Below are 19498 nucleotides of genomic sequence, written 5' to 3'. Positions count from 1 at the left end.
AACCCTACCTAACCCTAACCCTAACCCTAACCCTAACCCTAACCCTAACCCTAACCCTAACCCTAACCCTAACCCTAACCCTAACCCTAACCCTAACCCTAACCCTAACCCTAACCCTAACCCTAACCCTAAGAAGATCGACATCCGCCAAGCGTTTCATCGAATCCGGATGAGCCCGGACAGCGTGGATTTGACTACCTTCCGGACAAGGTACGGCGCCTACCGGTTCAAGGTGCTACCGTTTGGGTTGACCAACGGCCCAGCCACTTTCCAGCGATTTATCAACAATACGCTGATGGGCTACCTGGACGATTTCTGTAGCGCGTATATCGACGATATCCTGATCTTTTCCGAGAACCAGAAAGATCATGAAGAACATGTGCAGAAGGTCCTACAACGATTACGTGAAGCCGGCCTGCAAGCCGACATCAAGAAGTCCGAGTTCAACGTTGTCAAGACCAAGTTCCTAGGCTTCATTGTTGGGACTGACGGCATTGCCCCCGATCCAAAGAAGCTGGACGCTGTGGAGCGCTGGGAGACGCCGACGACCATCAAAGGTGTTCAATCCTTCCTCGGCTTCTGCAACTTCTACCGTCGGTTTGTCCGCGAGTATGGACGGGTCGCCCGCCCGTTGATCAACCTGACGAAAAAGGAGGCCCCGTTCGCCTGGACAGCCGATTGTCGACGTGCGTTCGAAGAGCTGAAGCAGCGGCTCCTAACCGCTCCCGTTTTGAGCCATTTCCATCACGGAAAGCCAACCCGGGTTGAGACGGATGCGTCGCAGGGTGTAATCGCCGGCGTGATGTCCCAGCTGCAAGAGGACGGCCAGTGGCACCCAATTGCTTACTTTTCCGAAGCCCTGCGCGGGGCTGAACACAACTACCACATCCACGACAAGGAGCTGTTAGCGGTGATCCGAGCACTACAGTACTGGCGGGCAGAGCTGATCGGTCTGCAGACCGAAGAGCCTTTCCTAATCATCTCTGACCACGAGGCATTGAAGTACTTTAGCACTAAGCGGCTACTCAATATCCGACAGGCGGGCTGGGCAGAGTTGATGGCCCAATACCACTTCCAGATCACGTACCGCCCGGGTAGCGAGAACGCAGCGGCCGATTCGTTATCCAGAAAGACTGAAGACACCACGACGCAGAAGGCGAAGCGCGAGGCATACCGTACGATGCAAATCTTTACGACTGCTCGCCCTGGCCGTGAGGCAGACCGGAGCATTACAGCCGTAGCCACAGTCCTGGCACTCGACGAGGATGTCTCACCCCCACAAGGCTCTGGGTTCCAACTGGTAGACGACCTCCTAAACGCCAACCGTACTACACCCGAGCTCGAGGAATATCGCCAGCAGGCTCGAGTCGAGGAGAGCGATTTCAGCTTGTTTGGTGACCGCCTATTACTCCACGCAGGGAAACTAGTCGTACCAACCAGCCTTCGAACCCGGGTGATCCAGGAAGCTCACTGCCGACTGACGACCGCCCACCCGGGCCGGAACAAGACCAAGAAGCTGGTCAAGGCGAGGTACTGGTGGCCCCGGATGACGGGCGACATTGAGACCTTCGTCGACAACTGTATGCCCTGTAGGTCTTCGAAGTATCCCCGCGACAAGACCCCAGGACTGTTGAAGCCGATCCCGGCCCCACAGCGTGGCTGGCAATGCCTGATTGTGGACTTCAAGTCGATGCCCCTCGACAAGTACGGATACGATAACGCGTTGGTCATGATTGACCGTTTGACGAAGGCATCATGGACCGTCCCATGCAAGAAGGACGCCACTGCACGCGATGCGGCCCGGATGTACTACGAGGGGCCATACAGGATCTTCGGCTTACCGCAGGAGGTCATCAGTGATCGCGGACCCCAGTTCAGGGCCGCTTTTACGGATGAGCTCTCCCGTATCCTCGGAATTGACTGGAAATTGGCTACGGCGGGTCACTCCCAGACCGCTGGTCAGGTCGAGAACCTGAACCAGTATATCGACCAGCGATTACGACCGTTTGTGGGCCATTATCAGGACAACTGGTCGCGGGCGATACCCGCTCTCGATGCAGCCCAGATGGGCCTACCGCACGACAGTACCGGGATACAACCACACGAGGCACTGTTCGGCTTCCCGATGCCGATGCCGTTCGACTGGGAGGCTCGGACTCAGAGCTTCGCCGACCACACCAACGCCGACCAATCGGCTCGGGAACAAGCCCAGGATACGGCACGTTGCATCCAGGGCTACGTCGACTACGCCCGCGAGATGATCCAGAAGGCCCAAGCCAGGCAGACGGAACAAGCGAATCGCCATCGCCGCGAGCCAGACTTTGATGTCGACGACCGCGTCGTGATCATCAAGAAAAACGAACTCACCGACCGGCCGAGCGACAAGCTATCTTACCCGATTACGCAGCAGCACTACCGAGTGATCGGGAGGACGGCCGAGGGCGCCTACCAGCTGGAGGTCCCCGAGACATGGAAGGGATCGACAGTGTTCACAGCCGACCGATTGAGGCGTTACCCGAATAACCCATTGCCCGGCCAGGCTGCAGAGAACCCACCGGGCGAAGACGAGACTGGTACGGGTGCCGAGGAATGGGAGGTCGAGAGGATCCTGGCTAGCCGTCTGCGGTACGGCAAGCTACAATATCAAGCAGAGTGGCGCGGATGGGACCCGGATCCCGAATGGTACCCAGCATCGGACTTCAAGAACGCACCAGCGGCCCTACAACGCTACCACGATGATAACCCGGACCAGGCGGGTCCCCCAATGCGTTTAACCGAATGGTTGCTGGCTGCGGCTGAGGATCGTTTCGACGATGTGGAGCACCCGGACGATGACCGGCCGGTTGTTAGATCTGCGTTACCACGGACGGCGCGACGGTTACAACGGAAGAAGGTTTAACTGGGGAGAACGATTACAATCCGGTAGTGGGAAAGCTCGAGGCGAGCTTTTTTGGACCCGGGGGATGTGACGGCAGGTTCTAACCCTAACCCTGGCCGCAACCCGAGTGGTGGTCTGTGCGCCTCCCACCTGTGTTTTCCCACAGTTGTGCGAATCCTATATCTTAATTCTTTTCTTTTCTTCTCTTTAGCTTTAGATTCACGTAATTGAGTGGGATCATTTGAGCCTTTGTGCCTCTATTCCTCGCTCGCTCGTCACAACTACCCTTCGCTCCGAGACTTTGACCTCTGGTACAGCAGGTCCATACGACTGGACCGCTCCTTCCCAACACCGAGTATCCTAGACGAGACCGACCACAACAACAACGACGATAAGTTAAGTCTCGCCCTCCACAAGCTCTCCCAACGCCTCGTTACTTTGACCTAGTAGCTAACGTGGGGCCGGAAGTATTCTGGCCCTTAGAACGTACACAAGACGACTCAGACGATCCGCTCTGGTCGAGAATGTGCCGTTATAGCATTATCCCAGGCTCTATCACACCATCGGGCTCGCGGCTTTACCAGCGATCCGATACAAACTACAAGTGGGATGTGGACTTGTCGCCCGAGTGGGACGCTCTAATTGCCCCCGGCGACGAGATGGAGGACCCTTTCCTCCACAAGCTCGACCCAAACGCCGTTCATACCCTGCTCTTGGCCCTTGCGCGAGCTGTCCGCTGGATGCCAGCGCTTTGGACGATAAGCTTTAAGCTGGAGCCGCCTCTGCAGGATGAGAACATAGGACAGCTGGAGGTTGAGTATACGGTTACAGGTAGTATTTCTCATCTTCGTAGTGGAGGTGATGGTGGGGTGGCAGAGTTAGCTGTGCGGTGCCACCCCGTGTTTTACCCAGAAGAAGAGGTCCTGCAGCTTTGGAGCGAGGCTGTGGAGGAATATACTTGTACCGCGTCCGGGCTTGTGGTTGTGCTTAGGGATGCTTTTAGGGATAATGTTCGTAACATGCAAGCAGAAAGTTGGGTTACTACGAGAACCATATCGGCGATTGTGAGGATTGTTCGAGATAGTATATCCAGGGGTACCACTATATTTCTATCATAGACGGACGGCAGTTAATTCCACAACCCCCTCATATCTTGGTGGCCTCCTCCAAGAGTAACAAAGAAGTACTTAGCACCAACTTCACTCATAGTGAATCCGGAACCTTGGCCCAGTCACCCCAATGTCCCAGCGAACTTCCACCGCATCACCCACACCAACATACTGAAACCCAAGATGCTGTCCAGCCGGGCAATCTATCGCCGGGTAACCATGATACGACTGCGTCCAAGTGACATTCGCCTGTAACGGGGCGACGATGCGGCCGACATGGACGTCCCTGCCCTTGAGTTGCGCTGCAAGGTCCGAGAGAACCGTGGGGGGGTCGGTGTAGGTAAAGACGTCGAGGGTCTGAGTCCCTGTGGAGTGGTCCCGATCGCCCCAAAGCTCGAAGATAAGCTCGCATTTCTTGCCCTGTGAGTCCGTAGGGAAGTCGAAAGTCACAATAGCGGTTGTTTCCTCTGCAGGAACGCCGTTTTTGACGACGAGCAGCTGATCTTGTGGGTCCTGGACGATGTTACCAGTCTGGACCCAGCTGCGGTAGGTCCCGGACGGATAGAGGATGTCGCCGATCTGAAATTGACGTTCGACGATGGTCGGGGCTGCAGTGGCCAGCGAGGCTGCCACAACAGGTACAATGAGCCGAAGGAACTGCATTTTCCTTCAAGAAGGAAGCGGGTATACAACGTAGTGTTAAGTTATGATCGGTTCGAAAGTAAAAGACTAACGGCAGCCAGAATGTGCTGTTCAAATTCAGCTCAGCATCGCAGAACTAGGTTACGTCTAGCCCTTATATAACAAGTCAATCTCAGACAACGCGTCATTCCCTACCATTCCGCGCCCAGGACCGGACACGAGGAGACCTCGTATTGAAAGACGGTGAAGGATGCACGGGGGCTCAGCTACAGCGTGCCAATGACTTCTTAACGAAATGGCTTCTTGCTTGGCAGGCGCCATTGGCGGGACGCCTGGTGGCCTCCATGAATCGAGTAGAATCATGTGCCGATCTTCTTGTGCTGACGGACGGCGGACCAATTCTCTTCCGGTCAAGCAACTCGAGACCTAAATTTAGGTAGTGTGAATCAGCTTATGACCCCCTTCAAACACGAGTTCAACTGTTAGTGGTGTTTGCTACGCGAGTTATGTACATTCCAAGTTGCTATTAGCTAAGATGGAACTCTGGGGAACTTGAATACCTGCATCCGGAGTAAAGAGAATAACAAAACCCAAATCAGCAGTGGATACACACAAACACATAGCTCAGGGAGGTCTGAAAAAAAGATCTTTTTATACCGACTTTGGCAAATCTGACACCTTGACATATTTTACATCGTCAAGCTCTCCTTTCGAAGAATCATGAACTAACACATAGCCAGCGTTCGAGTTCAGTCTAGCAGCTCTAACAGCCACTAAGGCCAAGCAAGCAGCGAATACCCCATACATGGTGGTGATAGTGTACCTCCTAACAAAGCGTCAAACTCAGCATAATGAGCGTATAAAATCGGGCGTGGGGCTCTAACCGTCGCAATGGAGCGCTCTCTGGGTAATGCTCTTGGCCTCCAGGTCCACCCATATCGTCCGGGTTCTTACCTGGGAGGGAGGAGATATTGTAGACTTGAGGGATGGTACGACGGCAGGATGGCAGAACCCTTGCGGGGACAATGGTCGTCCTGCCTATACTGGGAAGGAGCTGGTATCGACGTTGGGTTAGGATCATTCGGGGAAGCGACATGGTCGGTGAATAGTGTATTCGTATTTAGGATGTGTGTGTATCACTTGTCCCGGGTTGAAGACTCCCAAGCTCGACGAGATAAGAAGCTCTGCATTGGATAAAACAAAACGGATCAGATCCAGCTTTCCCATATACACCCTCCTGTGAACTTTCCGATGACATCAGACCACCGCGAGTAATTGCGTCAAAGAAGAAGTGGGAACGGGGAGACGGGGCGTTAGCCGAACCAAACATTGGCCTGCATCTCGATCTGTTAAAAATGGGCCCAGCTTGATCACCGCCCCTTCACATGGTTTCTAAGCAACTCTGGTCCCTAGGCGACAACCCGTCTAATGTCCCATAACACTAATTACCGCGTATACTAGGAGCAGCTCAAAGTAAGAAGCATCTTTAAGAGGTCATCCTCCCCGCCACAACCCATTACTATCTTATGTCCTTCAATAGTCGTGTCGTAGGTAACCGGTGACCAACGGCAGGACAGCTAGAATAACAACCAGCAACATTGTATACCAAACAGTCCGTCCCAGAACTAGCCCTTATATACAACCGCCATTTTTTGTTACAGGTAGAAATCTTGCTTTTACCCCCGTTATCATCGCCATAAAGTAACACGGCATCTGGCTCTCCTCTGGTAAGGTGGTGATCTTGAAATCAAACTCCTTTATCAATGTAGCAACCACTTTGTACAGAACCAACTCCGCAAGATGCCTCCCCGGGCACATTCGTATCCCACCTCCCCACGTGAGATTTGTCCTCTCCATTGCGCGGACAATGTGAGGATTGTCATCTCGTAACCACCGATCCGGTCGATACTCGCCTGCGTCATCACCGAAAAGATCGACGTTCGTATGTAACGCGACGGGGTTGCATCCGACAGTAGTGCCGGGCGGGTAGAAGCGGCCATGAAGAAACAAACCAGTTGCTGGAACCCTGCGTGAAAGTGACATTCCAATGACGGGATATAGCCGCTGGGCTTCCTTGATACTTGCCTGCGTGTATGGCAACTGATTGCTAGCGTTGTCAGGAGCTGGTGAGCCGGCCGTCTCGCGAACTTCCTGTACTACTTTGCGTAACACTTCGGCGTGAGTTCCAATCATGGCCATTGCGGCGGTAAGCGCGGAGCACATTGTTTCATGGCCAGCACCGAAATTTGTAACAGCAAGACGGCGCAGGTAAGTCTCATTGAAGGCAGGGCGTTCTTGGTGAAGGCGGATGAGATCCCCGAGCAAATCGTTGCCCGACGGTTTTCCCACGCCTTTCTGAGCAGGGTCACGAAGGGCATTGGCAATGCGCTTCGATGTTTTCTGGTACACAGGCTAAAACTAAGGTCAGGGGGTCGTAGGGACTTGACATCCAAAAGCAATTTTACTTACTGTGAAAAAAGGTTTAAAGTTCTTGGGCGTTTTGAACGTCACTCCCCAAAGATTGGAGAAAACTCGGCTTAGGGTCTTGGATAAGAATGATATCTTCGTAACGGTCGGAAACAGCCCGAAGACGCTTTTCCGTCTCCAGCCAAGGTAACTCTGGGTACTTGTGTCACCGTCCGACCTATTTTTCAGATACTTGGGTGACCAGGAGAGAACCACGGCTCCAAGGCACTCGACGGCGATGATGTGCATCCACTCTTTAAGGTCTACCTCGGCACCGTCGAGGGCGTTTAGCTCGGAAACCACGGTTTTCGTAACTTCCTCGATAGCCGAATCAAACTTCTTCAGGTTGGATGCCGAATATAAAGGCCCGCTGAGCCGTCTCTGCAATTTGTAACGCTTCACATCAAACTCGGACAGGAGGTCAAGTGTGTCCGGGAAGTGTGCGTTGAGCTTCCAGTCGAGGCGGGGTTTATTCAAGGCCGTGGCCACTACCAAAATCTCAGAGACGGTTACCTTGTCCAAAGGTGGCAGGGGACGGCTGGTTGGCACTAACAGTAGAAGTTGGATTTCTCAAAGCTGCTCCCAGCACCTGAGCAATGTTAGCCCGTGTAAACAGCGAACTGAAGGGGTGACGATAAGGGAGTGACACACTGTAGATATGTTTAAACGCCTCTCCACTGTTAAACCACACCTCGTTGGGCCCTGCACGAACCACAGGACCGTATTTTTTGTGAAGTGTTTTCCCCAGCTCACGGGCCCGACCGTCCCGAATATGACAGGCCTGCCAAATGTTGGAGATGGCGGCGGTTCGAGGGCCAGGGACCTGAGCTAACGGATGAAGGGTGAGCCTGTAAATGGCGACGGTGAGCAGGGTGAGGAGGCCAAGCGAAAAGAAGATGGCCAGCATCTGGACTGCCAAGCTCAGGAAGGTGAAGAGATCCATCGCCAAATCTTCACATGCCCGCGTCAAAATCTGGCAACCATCAGACATGTCCCTGTGACGCTAGTTGCGTCGCAACAAGTTCAAATTTCTTCCGTGGCCAACCGATACACAAATTATTGGAGAAATGTATGTCGGACCGCAGGAGACGAGCCACGGGATAGTCGAAGCAGGTTTGGAGATGGTTTGGTGGTCTGGTGTCTTGGAGTTGCTAAATACATCCACAAAATTTCATTGCGATCCCACTGGATAAAGATCCAGGGTTAGGGCTTAGCTAGCTAAGTTCCAGCATGCACAATTATCGACCGTGCACAACTCTGGCACAAACTCACTGCGGCGGCCCAACACTCAAGACGTCCAAACCGCCCTGCAGCTGGGCCTTGCTGGGCATCTTGTGGAGTGACATGAGCTGTGCACACTGGGCCATCGCCGGATCCATGCCCATGCTTGCCATTGCCACCACCGTATCCCCCTTTGCATAGTACGCCACCCACTTCCCTTGCTCCGGGTCACCCTGAATCACCACATCGTCCCAGCCACTAGCCATCGTGTTCCCGCAGTACCGCAACTGGGACCCAAGGGCACTCCAGAACACCGGGGTGTAAAACTCCGGTGTGCGGCTTGGTTGAAGAATGTGGCTTGCAGCAGACCGGCCTGCGTTTTGAGCTACGTTCCAGTGCTCAATGCGCACGGGTTTACCCTCCCCTCCCGGGCCGCGGTAAGGGTGTGTCGCGATATCACCAATCGCATACACGCCCTCGAGACCAACCACCGAAAAAGACTCGTCCACTTTCAAGCTCCCGTCTTTCTCGAGCTGGACCGCGTCGTTGCCCTTGAGATATTCCGTCGCGGGGGCAACACCGACACCCAAGATGACGAGGTCCGCCTCAAGTGTCGTGCCGTCCTTCAGATGAACCGAACCAACGTTTGAGGGATTGGACGCCGATGGCTCGGCTTTCTCGACACCCGCTGACATGTAAAACTTGACGCCCTTACTCTCGACACCTTTCCTGATGATATTGCCTACCCTGTCGCCGAGGACACGTTCGAGTGGCGCCTTCTCCATACCCACAACCGTCACATCATTCCCGTTGGACGTGGCCACAGCGATCTCCATGCCAATGAAGGACGACCCAATAACGACAATCTTTTTGCCTTTGTCCCCGATCGCGCCAACAATCTTCTTGGCGTCATGGACGTTTCGCAGTGTGAAGATATTGCCCAGGTCCTTGAACCCTTGCAGCGGCAGCTGCCTGGGTGTCCCACCGGTCGAGAGGACGAGTTTATTGTAACCAAATTTCGCTCCAGATTTGGTCCCAACCGTCTTGGTTACAAAGTCGACGCCGGTGACCTCGTCGTGGACGATGTCTACGTTGCGGCTCTTGTACCAACCGTCGTCCCTCCATTGTAGCTTTGCAAGATCCGTCATCAAGGCCTTGCTGAGCTTCGGTCTGTCGATGGGTAGGTAACCCTCGTTGGAAATAAGTGTGATACCTCCTTGGTAGCCACCCCCGCGCAGGCCTTCAATGGTGCCCAGCGCCCCCGACCCGCCTCCCACAACTACAGTTTTGTCGCCGCCCGCAGCACTGCCCTTGAAACCGGGGGTGCGATGTCCTCGCTTGATCGTCTCGGCGTCTCCGGTGATGTAAACGGAACCATCGCGCTCGATGGTTTTGAAGACGGGGAGAGCGTTCAGAGCGGGGGCATCTTCAACATCTCCGGTCCTAGCGTTGAAACAAGCTGTGAAGAGGATCCTCAGGTCAGCAAACAGAAAGCCCGGCAAGAACAAGACATCAAACGTCATGTACCTCCATGCCACGGGCAGGTCAGCTTCCCGTTTGTCCCTAGTACACCCTTAACTAGGGGAGCACCGTAATGGGTACACTTGGGCCCGACCGCTTGCACCGTTCCGCCGGCGTTGAGGAGCAGCACCTTGGCCTCGAGGCCTTCAACTTCCACCTCCTGCTTCTCGCCGGGCTGCAGGGCGAGTGCGGTAACCCCCTTCAACCTGTATTCCTGTGACATTCTTGGTAGTGACGTCGTAAGGAAGTGTCGGGTTCCTGTTTTCGATACAAGCCGTCGGGTCGGGACAGTGAAGAAGCAAGTGTTTTGAACCGCAGATAGGACGAAGCGCATGAAGGCAAGGAAGAGGGGTGATCGGGTAATCGCGGGGCAGAATCAGGCGTCCCTGAGAGGGAGAGGGGATACCGTTGTGCCGTGCAGTAGTGCGGTGTCTCAAAAGACGAAAAGTCACAGCCCAGCCCAGGTGACGCACGGGGCCGCGGGAGGATCCAGACCGCGAAAGCGAAGGCGAGAAAAGGTAATTACAGAGCTTTTAACTGGCCAGGGCAGTGAATCCCACCTTGCCATGAACACACGGGAAACATCGTCGTCATCGTGGAGTAACAAGTGCTTCGATTGGTCAACTGCTTGTCCCCGCATCCGCCCCCACGAAAGGTTGTCTGCCAAGGGCGGCAGGTGGCATTTTGGTGTCTCCCTCGCAGCGACTTGCCGGCCTCCCGGCGTCCTGCAGGAGCAAGTCGGCAAGCTCAACCGCCGAGTGCAGTCCGGATTACTCGTCATCTGTTCGTGCCACCACTTGACAGTGCGCATCAAGAAGGCCGGCCAAACCAGTGCGAGAAAGTTAAACCGCTTCTTAATCTCAGCACCCCTTGGCCCTTAATGGCCCAGGAAGTGAGGTTTGTGTACCTCTTCCAAAACGCGGCAGCTGTACATACACACATACCTATGTACATACCTAATTACACAGTACCTTAGGTTATCCTGCAGCGGTGCGCTTCTTGGAGCCCACTTGCAGCGGCGCCCTTGGCTTCCAACGAAATAGACATAAGCTCCCACGCTCGGCGAGGTGCATCGCCATGCATGGTAATTAATCTTCGCGTTGCGCAGCACACTGGTCGAGGCCAGACGTCACCTCCCTTATATGACGGTAACTTCTTGCGTTGTCCTCGGCCAACCGCCGGTGAGCTTGTCTTATCACCAAAGATCAGCAGCAGCAATGATGCGCTGCGACTAGCCTCCATTTTTGTTTTGCTAGCTGCCAGTTCTGGTACTATATTATATTACCTTCCGCTTCAGTCCGTCACGTCAGGCTGCCCCGTGATGTCGTAAATTGGCCGTTGGCAGGCACCAAAACTCAGTCTTCCAGTCAACGCCGCGTGCACGGCGGGGCCTTGAATCAGGACAAGCCGTCACACAAGCATATACAGTTAATATCAAATTGAAACGCCGTTTCCCCCACCCGAGGAGCCTCATGCTTGGCCAACCGGAGGCACGGCATATTGCGCTGGGGTTGGATTTATACCTGCCGCTTTCGGCGTTTAACCCCGAATGCCGACATCTTCTACATTTCCAGTCCATCTATGAGGGCTCCTTCTTCTTCTTAAAAGCCGCAGCGAGTCGATGACCCGCCGATCTACCACCCCGCCGTTTTGCCATCAACGACATTGTCCAGATCTCTCGGGACACAATCCAGTATATCAGGATCTCGACACTGCCAGAAACCCAACAACCCTCTTCCAGTCACGATGGCACCTTTGCATATTGGCACCCTCGTGGCGGGACTGGTGGCCCTGTCATCGGCGAAAGAGCTGATAGTGGACCTGAAGCTCAAAGCAGAATTGTATGACCCAGGTCTTGTTCATGGACGAATCATGGCAACAAAAGAGGTGAGTTACGGGTGAGGGAGCAAACAAGACCGTGTGCAAACGATCTCTCTCCGATAATAACTAACTGAGGCGTAGCGACAATGGGGGGAGATGGCGAGGCAAGGTGCTTTCGATTCGACACAATACGCAACGTTTGGCGAAGAAACGGACCGTATCGCTTGCGTGGATGGCACGGCAGCGCTAGTTCCAGGCGATCCCATCAACACTTTCCGATGCCAGGATCTTGATCTCTTCGACTTCAAACGGCATGCCCAACTCGGCAGCTCGTCCGGTAGAGGAGCAGGGTCTTGGGGCTGGACAAGCCCCGAAGGCCGCGAGTTTGTTGCTATTGCTCAGGAAGATGGCACCGCTTTTGCCGAGGTCAGCGCCAAGGGGAAGCTCATCTACCTTGGCCGTTTACCTCAATATGATAACGCCCCCATCTCCCTGTGGCGCGAAATCAAAGGATACAAAAGCTACATCCTCATTGGAAGTGAGGCCGAGCGCCACGGTATCCAGATCTTTGACCTGAGCAAGCTTCTCGACGTTGACTCCTCCAGTCCCGTGGTTTTCAACAACCAGGAGGATCTCACAGGATTCTGGGTTGAAGGTCTCCCCCTCGGCCGCTCGCACAACGTTGTTACCAATGAAGAGTTGAACTACGGAGTGGCAACTGGCTTTCAACCTCGAGACGGACCCCTTGGCGCGGGGCTCGTGTTCTTCGACTTGACGGACCCCTCGAATCCCCGGACCTTGGGCGGCACGGGCGCCGACGGATATGTTCACGACGCCCAGTGTATCGTATACAGGGGCCCTGATAAAAAGTACGATGGGAGGGATATCTGTTACGGCTACGACGAAGACTCGTTGACCATGTAAGTGTGTACCATTGAAACACACGGACAGCCCAGTTAACGCAAAGTGCTAGTTTCGATGTCAGCGACAAGGAGAACATCAAAGTCATCTCGAACACGTCATACGAAGGTTTTGTTTACACCCATCAGGGCTGGGTTCTCGACCCCCAATGGCAGCAGTACCTGATCACCGACGACGAGTACGACGAGTTCGACAAGTCAGGCCTCGCCGCCGATGGTTATCCCATCTCATATATCTGGGACATTTCTTCCCTCGAATCGCCGAAACAGACCGGCCATTACAAAGGTCTGCGGAAGGGTATCGATCACAACCAATTCGTGAAGGATGGCTTTTCTTACCAGAGCAACTATGGTTTGGGGCTCAGTATCCTCGATCTGCGTTCCGTGTCTTCAGACCCAACGGGCAAAGGCATTACCGAAGTCGCCTTCTTCGACACTCACCCTGAAGATGACCATCTCCCGGGTGGTGGAAATGTGACCTTTACCGGGTCATGGAGTCACTATCCCTTCTTCCCCAGCGGATTCATTGTCATCAACACCATGGATCGAGGTGCATTTGTTGTGAAGCGTTCTGCACAAGATTAAAGGAAGGGCTGTGGCTGACTATGGTACTGAGCCCGGGACTCCGATCCAATTCCCTCGGTACCTGCTTGCCCCATGGTCGGCATTCGTCGAGACCTGAAGCTTTAGAGAATCACCGTGTCATGGGGCGACGAAGAGCTTGGGGCACCATTGAATTTACTTTTCTAAGACATCTATCCTGTCTTCCCGCTTTGTGCTCACACTCCTGCCCGTCCCAGTTCTCCTCCCGGAACAGTCATCCCATGCTTCCCCTCGTACTTGGAAGGCTCGGCCGGCTGCCAACCGGCTTTGCGTAGAAAGTCTTCATCAGCTAGACGAAATACTTCGACTTTGAGGGGTCGGCAGCATTTGATCATCTCCTTCTCACTATCAGCACCGAAACCCCATAGTGACAAATCCCCTCCGGGGCAAGTGCCTATCGTGCTTGTTAACCGGGATGCGGCCTACTAATATACTATGGTAGTTGGATACGTACTCAGAGCCATCAGGATATCTTGTTCTGCGAGAAACTCCAGGTAATCCCCGCTCGCTGCCGGGCACGGATTCATAAAGTACCTCCCTTTGGCATCCAGTCCTGTCACCTGGAAGATGTTTATGACATCGTGGACATCGGATTCGGCTAGCCCAAAGGGCAAGACCGCACGGGTTAGGTTGGAGTGGCAATGGAAATTATACTCTCCGCCACTCAAAACCGTGTTTATATACGGATCGCAGCGGGTGCCAAGAAGGTCGTGGACGCGGCCGCCGTGCTCATCCTCCCCGTACCACGCCAAGCTGTCCGATATGATGGTTACCAAGGGCCGCATGTATGGCAAACAGGACCATAACCTGTCGTAGGTCGATACGTGTGTTGCATGTAGCTGTCGGGTTCGCGAGGCCCAAAAACGTTCGCGAGGATTATGAGCGTTCCAAATATTAAGGTCGCCCACTTGCGGGCCCTCGGGGGTGCTGATCCGGACGATGCTTCCGGCGGGCGCTTTCCAAGCGCGGCCGGACCGGATCGGGAGAGTGAATTCCTCGACCAGTACACGCGGTGCTTGTTGTGCCGAGGAGTAGAGAGCCGTATCGACTGTTAGAGGTGATTCTGCGGTGGGGAGATAGGCCGGGACCGGTGCCGGGATCGGTTGCCGGCTCCGAAGACGGTCAGTGGCGCTGAGATTGTGGATCGACATATCAAGCAGAGCCGAGGGCCAGCCGACGTTTGATATCTTGACCTAGAGATTTAACCGGAGTGTTACAATTTTTGTAAGTGTCTAACCCCGCCGGCGTCTGGTGTTATTGCTCTCTTTGTCGAAGGCTGAGGGGCGCCAGGCTTCGTCTCTCGAGGCGGCGACTGGAACAACAACCCCGCACCTGTACTTGTGGCAGGAGATTAGTGTACGTCCCTTGATGCTGGCTCCATCCTGGCACAACCCGCCAACCCCTATTTCCGGGTGGATCCAGAGGAATACATACATATGGTTCATGCCTCACACGGCGTCGCCGGTGACCGCATCCGGTTCACACGCTGATGGACAAGTCTCGACAATACGGGCACTGCTCGGCTACAACTTGACTCGTTGCAGGCCGAGTTTGTGGTATCGTGGTTGTAAAGTAACTTGCCTGTGATGCATATCTGCATGTGTGTATCGATCGACCCCCGCCGTTAACCACTTGGGGCCCGCTGCTAGCCGCTGCTGAAAGACGGCCTTTCGGGTATTCCCCCCAATGTTCCATTTCCTGTAACCGTCGGACGGAAGGAACCAAGCTTGTGGGACATGGATGATGAATCCCGGGAATTGACGGAAAGCAAGAGCTGTGTGGAGTTGTGGGGATGGGTCAACCCCCACCAAAAAGTTAAACAGCCCACTCGGCCCCTCAGAACTGTCAACTATTACTAACACCAAGCATCTAACTCCCAGCCAATCCATTGTGCCACAACCAACAAGTCCAACTCCACGACTAAAAGCAACCCGGGTCCAGAACGCGAATCCACCGCACCGTCTGATGCTAACGTTCCTGTATCTAGCCTAGCGCAAGGATGGAAACCGGACGCAACGCTGGGGACGAGGCCACGAAACCTGACCCCGCTCAAGATTTGGGGGGCATCGAGGGGCTCATTGAAGAACACATTCTTGCCAAACTGGATCCCGAGTTTCTCGCCCACTTTGCTAACAACCAGCCCCGGGTGGCTGGTCAGCCCCCAAAGGCAGCCGTACAGCCGCCCATCGAGCATGTCCGTCAACACCCAGAGGCGTATCAGCCACCCTGCGCTCTTGACACATCGGGATATCCAGGGGTTGCCGACGCCAACTATCTGTCACGGGACGGTGCCACTATTCCCGTGCGGGTCTACAGTCCGGATGAGGCAAGACATGGTCCAGGCCCGTACCCTGTGCATCTAAACTTTCATGGCGAGTCATTCTTCTATCAACACCCGACGTTTTACAAGTTCTCGCTAACTCGGCTGAATAGGCGGCGGCTTCGTTCTCGGTAATCTAGATACCGAGGCCACACTCTGTCTCAGCATGAGGGGGGCGGGGGTCTCAGTGGTCGATGTCGACTATCGGCTGTGTCCAGGTGCGTAACCCAACGTCTGGTAGCCTTCCCTTGAACGCACAGAAACCACTAACTGGAACAGAAACCACGTGGGGTAAATGCATATATGACGCGTGGAATGCCTTGAAATGGGTGAGATGCTTCTTCCCCTGACTAAGCCTAACCTCTTCTAACCCCCAACGGTAGGTTCGAGAGTCGGCCACCGCACTCAACATTAACCCTGATTCCATCTCGATCGGCGGTATATCAGCTGGTGGACATATCTGCCTGGTACTACAGCACATGGCCCGCGATGCCGGTATCCCATTGAAACTCTGCATGGCGTCCGTGACGCCGGCAACAAGAGGACTCGCCTACACCTACTATACCGAATCGCCCTTCCCGTCTTTTCACGAGTTTCACCGAGGGCCAGTACTTCCATGGGCCCGCATCAAGTACTTTGGTCGTTTGTGTATGCCACAAGAGGCACTTCCCGATTTGCAAAGTTTGTGGCCGAATTGGTGGTTCGAGCCCCTCAAAGCGCCAAACTGGAGCAACCTTTCCGATACGTTCATTCGGACAGATGAGGTTGACCCACTGCGGGACGAAGGGGAGGCATATGCCATGAAGCTCGTCGCCGGCGGAAACAAGGCCACTATCAAGAGATACCTGGGCTGCCCGCACACTTTCATGTACACCGACTCCATGAAGCGGAAGCACGAGTATGACCGGGACGCAATCGTTGCTTTGCGAGCTGCACACAGTCTTGACTAACAAACTGCCATCTGGGTTGCAACGAAACGTACGAATCACCGTCAATTATTACCTCGCCTTGGCCCACTGCAAGGCCGCTGTTTTTGGTTGGAGGTGTGAGGCCTCGGCCCTTGTTCTGGAAAGGGACCGACGGACAGGAGCGCCGGCCATGTCAGCAAACCGAAACGGCTGACATCTCCCGGCCACTCATTGACAGCGAGTGTCTAGTGCAAGCGGTGTCAACAACGGCACTCATTTTTATTTTTTTTCATGAATGCACAAATGACATCCTTTTCGAAGCCTCCTCGGCCGATGATATTATTTCTTGTAATATGGTGCATAGACGAGTGCTAATCGCAGCCCCACGTTGGGGGCATCTCATCAGGTACCTTATCCAATTTGTGGGCCCTGGCCGCCCTCACGGCTTCCACCCACCCAGCACCTGCACTGACAGGCAGGACTGCTGGGCGTCAACCAAGGCGGCGGGCCCGGCTGTTTTTGGCTGTTTCGATCAAAACGATACTCGTATCTAGAAACTCCTCGCAAGTTTATGGCGTCGCTGTGTATGCGCTGTCGCGCTCAAAGTGTCAAAATTACGATCACAGAAGACAAAAGGTGGGTTCTGTTTACTTCACAAGATGCATATAAAGACCAACGAGTCACACTGCTTCAATGCCTTCTCAGTTGTGCACCTCAGTTTAAACCCCTGTTATCCAAGCAGATCCATCAGCCCCAATTTATTCTAGCCATTGAAAGCGACCGAAGCAAAACCCCTCAGCTCCTTATCTTCCAGTCTTCAAACATCAACCTCAACAAGTCCTAATCATGGTCCTCCCCATCATTCTCTCCGTTCTCCTCACGGCGTGGCCCGCAGTGCGGGCGGAGCAAATCTTCAACAACCGAGGGACTCTGACCGGCTGGGGCGGGACCCAAACGGAGCATAACGGGGAAATTAAAGAGGTCACCGATGTCTTTTTCGACGAGCCGCCGGCGCTTGTCATGACGCAAACTTTTGACGAATCCTACACTGGCCGTTATCACTCCGAGGTCCGCGTCCTAAACGCGTATAAGCACGGCGACACACGGTTCTACGGTTTCGCCTTCCGGCTCCCGCCTGATTGGCAATTTGACCCCGCGCAGAGCTACGACCTGGCGCAGTTCATCGCGCCTTTCGACAAATGTGATACGTTCATGCCCACCACAATGTTCTGGGCCGAGGGGACGAAGCTGTTTACCCGCTTGAAGTCAGGGAGCGTTTGTGACCAAAACACGAAGGAACTGCCCCTCGACGTAACACTCACTGCCGGGGAATGGCACAAGGTGATGATTCAAGCCCGTTGGGAGAGCGAGGCGACGGGCTTTCTACGTTTATGGTTTGATGACAAGCAGGTTCTGGACGAACAGAACGTCGCCACAACCGTATCCGAAGACGTTCCGTTCCAATTCCGTGTCGGTCTGTACGCGAACGGATGGCACGATGACAAGGGCATGAAGGGCACTCAAGGGTTCCGGCAAGTGTTTTACGACAAGGTTGCCATCGCAACGACGAAAGAAGAGGCGGACCCAGCGCTTTGGTGAACTCCACACATGCCCAGTGAGAGGAGGAGGGTTTCGAGGAGCCTGTATATAGCAGCGTTTTGTGAAGGGACGAATGGCTCAACAGCTGGACTGGCGCCGTGAGCTTTATTCTCTTTACTAGATGCCTAAAGCCAAAATTGGTAACAAGGCTACAATTCCAGGTGCCACTAAATTCCCGCTGTTGCAATGACTGTCGCCGTCGGCCCCGTCCTGACCCCTCGGCCATTGGCTGGCTAGAAAGTGAAAGCTTCTCAATGCTGCTTATGAATTCGGGTACACTTCCCCTTGATCCCACTATCCCATATGTTAGCCTCTTCGCATGGTCCAACAATCGCATCCCTGACACAATGCCGGGGGTTGAATGGTAACGAACATGTTCGGCGATGCAACCTGCATCCCACCGGAAGCGGTCGACAACCTCTCCGAAACCACCAGATCTATAATTGACCCAAGACATGTTGTCCTCGATGGTAGAGCGGATATAGGTATGAGAGGACTGATCCCAGAAAGGGCTCAGAATATCCCACGCGGACTGTGACCCGTTTTGTGCCGCAGGGTTGTGGTTCTATCGCCAACGAGTCAGAGCTTTCAACACAGAAAACCGCGGGCAGACGTACGATGTAGTCCTCAGCAATGTATTCGAATGCTTTTGCTAGGTTCTTGGATTTCCCAACAAAACCTCCACAAATGCGTTAAACCGGGCCTCTGTCTCTTCCTGCGTAGGAGGCGGGTCCATCCGGACACACGGAGGAGGGGCCGGCTGCCGTTGCCTTGCGACAAGGAGACCAGTTTGCTCTCCGGTAACCGGACTGCTGGTCGGGATCGCGACCGCTAAAAGCGGCGCAGAGAAAAGGGTAGCGAGGCAAGTCGACAGATGCATCTCGGAAGGTATGTGAGGAATCTACTTCAACTTGGAGGGAGACAAGCTGGAGAATTGGACGAGCGAGAACTGTTCCAGTCTCCCGAGAAACGGACCACGGTTATACTCTCAACCTCACGCGCGGGGAGGAGCTTGTTGCTTGGCCTTGGCCAATTTGGAGAGGTATCATCCCGTGGCATTTTCCCATACCAAGATCAAGAATGGTGAGTTGTCCATCATCCATCTTCCAGAACTCTGATCCTTGGCAATAACGGATTAGCCCGAGACATAGCGCATGATCAGCATTGGTTCCATGCAACCCAATTAATGGAGACCCACAGATTTGGGTTCGGGACGCGGCATCTCGAGTCTTCGGGTCATCCTTGCTGAATCGAGGTTGCTCGGAAGAAGGGGCCCCACGTGCACAGCACGAGGACGCAAGGGGCGCGGACAAGCGCAAGGAAGGGGGAAATCGCTCGACGCAAGGGTAGGGAGCAAGATGCTTCGTAAATTATACTTCAATAGCAAAGAATATAAACGCGAGACCAACCGAATGTTAACTCATAGTTTCCACATAATGGTATGGCCCGGGTGAACGACAACAACCCAAGGTTCTCAAAGCATCTTCTCA

At 54.2% G+C, this 19498-nt stretch overlaps 9 protein-coding genes across 9 annotated transcripts; 4 read left to right on the top strand and 5 right to left on the bottom strand.

Moving 5' to 3' along the window:
- Window positions 1-2918: 2918 nt before the first annotated feature.
- F5144DRAFT_398041 (uncharacterized protein) lies at window positions 2919-4037 on the top strand. Its single transcript, XM_066784789.1, has one exon. The coding sequence runs from the start codon at window positions 3403-3405 to the stop codon at window positions 3994-3996; it is 594 nt and encodes a 197-aa protein (XP_066639227.1). The 5' UTR covers window positions 2919-3402; the 3' UTR covers window positions 3997-4037.
- Window positions 3976-4968, bottom strand: F5144DRAFT_587046 (uncharacterized protein). Its single transcript, XM_066789812.1, has one exon. It carries the CDS (start codon window positions 4648-4650, stop codon window positions 4078-4080), a length of 573 nt encoding a protein of 190 aa, XP_066639226.1. The 5' UTR covers window positions 4651-4968; the 3' UTR covers window positions 3976-4077.
- Window positions 4969-4994: 26 nt separating this feature from the next.
- F5144DRAFT_587045 (uncharacterized protein) lies at window positions 4995-5858 on the bottom strand. The gene is made up of 3 exons (XM_066789811.1): window positions 5514-5858; window positions 5291-5455; window positions 4995-5055 (listed from the first exon to the last, which is right to left on the bottom strand). The coding sequence occupies exons 1-3, from the start codon at window positions 5723-5725 to the stop codon at window positions 5040-5042; spliced, it is 393 nt and encodes a 130-aa protein (XP_066639225.1). The 5' UTR covers window positions 5726-5858; the 3' UTR covers window positions 4995-5039.
- A 178-nt stretch (window positions 5859-6036) lies between these two features.
- Window positions 6037-10425, bottom strand: F5144DRAFT_520902 (cytochrome P450). The gene is made up of 7 exons (XM_066786706.1): window positions 9844-10425; window positions 8368-9775; window positions 8149-8229; window positions 7747-7943; window positions 7649-7684; window positions 7099-7583; window positions 6037-7041 (listed from the first exon to the last, which is right to left on the bottom strand). The coding sequence occupies exons 1-7, from the start codon at window positions 10169-10171 to the stop codon at window positions 6262-6264; spliced, it is 3315 nt and encodes a 1104-aa protein (XP_066639224.1). The 5' UTR covers window positions 10172-10425; the 3' UTR covers window positions 6037-6261.
- A 1047-nt stretch (window positions 10426-11472) lies between these two features.
- On the top strand, window positions 11473-13197 carry F5144DRAFT_520898 (uncharacterized protein). The gene is made up of 3 exons (XM_066786705.1): window positions 11473-11724; window positions 11800-12578; window positions 12632-13197. The coding sequence occupies exons 1-3, from the start codon at window positions 11584-11586 to the stop codon at window positions 13161-13163; spliced, it is 1452 nt and encodes a 483-aa protein (XP_066639223.1). The 5' UTR covers window positions 11473-11583; the 3' UTR covers window positions 13164-13197.
- Window positions 13198-13357: 160 nt separating this feature from the next.
- Window positions 13358-15070, bottom strand: F5144DRAFT_498319 (uncharacterized protein; the record flags this gene model as incomplete). Its single annotated transcript, XM_066786261.1, has 4 exons — window positions 13358-13575; window positions 13636-14368; window positions 14636-14704; window positions 14798-15070. 4 exons carry the CDS (start codon window positions 15068-15070, stop codon window positions 13358-13360), a joined length of 1293 nt encoding a protein of 430 aa, XP_066639222.1.
- A 110-nt stretch (window positions 15071-15180) lies between these two features.
- F5144DRAFT_661155 (Alpha/Beta hydrolase protein) lies at window positions 15181-16607 on the top strand (the record flags this gene model as incomplete). The annotated part of the gene is made up of 4 exons (XM_066793287.1): window positions 15181-15553; window positions 15615-15719; window positions 15781-15830; window positions 15885-16607. 4 exons carry the CDS (start codon window positions 15181-15183, stop codon window positions 16449-16451), a joined length of 1095 nt encoding a protein of 364 aa, XP_066639221.1. The 3' UTR covers window positions 16452-16607.
- A 502-nt stretch (window positions 16608-17109) lies between these two features.
- On the top strand, window positions 17110-18187 carry F5144DRAFT_397954 (polysaccharide lyase). Its single transcript, XM_066784788.1, has one exon. It carries the CDS (start codon window positions 17256-17258, stop codon window positions 18006-18008), a length of 753 nt encoding a protein of 250 aa, XP_066639220.1. The 5' UTR covers window positions 17110-17255; the 3' UTR covers window positions 18009-18187.
- Window positions 18188-18269: 82 nt separating this feature from the next.
- On the bottom strand, window positions 18270-18888 carry F5144DRAFT_624291 (uncharacterized protein; the record flags this gene model as incomplete). The annotated part of the gene is made up of 3 exons (XM_066792196.1): window positions 18270-18302; window positions 18382-18573; window positions 18688-18888. The coding sequence occupies 3 exons, from the start codon at window positions 18886-18888 to the stop codon at window positions 18270-18272; spliced, it is 426 nt and encodes a 141-aa protein (XP_066639219.1).
- Between the last annotated feature and the right edge of the window lie 610 nt (window positions 18889-19498).

This window comes from Chaetomium tenue (assembly GCF_020726465.1).
Source record: "Chaetomium tenue strain MPI-SDFR-AT-0079 chromosome Unknown F5144scaffold_7, whole genome shotgun sequence".
In the NCBI taxonomy this organism is placed as follows: domain Eukaryota; kingdom Fungi; phylum Ascomycota; class Sordariomycetes; order Sordariales; family Chaetomiaceae; genus Chaetomium; species Chaetomium tenue.
The sequence above is the reverse complement of the archived record's forward strand: the minus strand, read 5'-3'. Positions and strand labels throughout refer to the sequence as shown.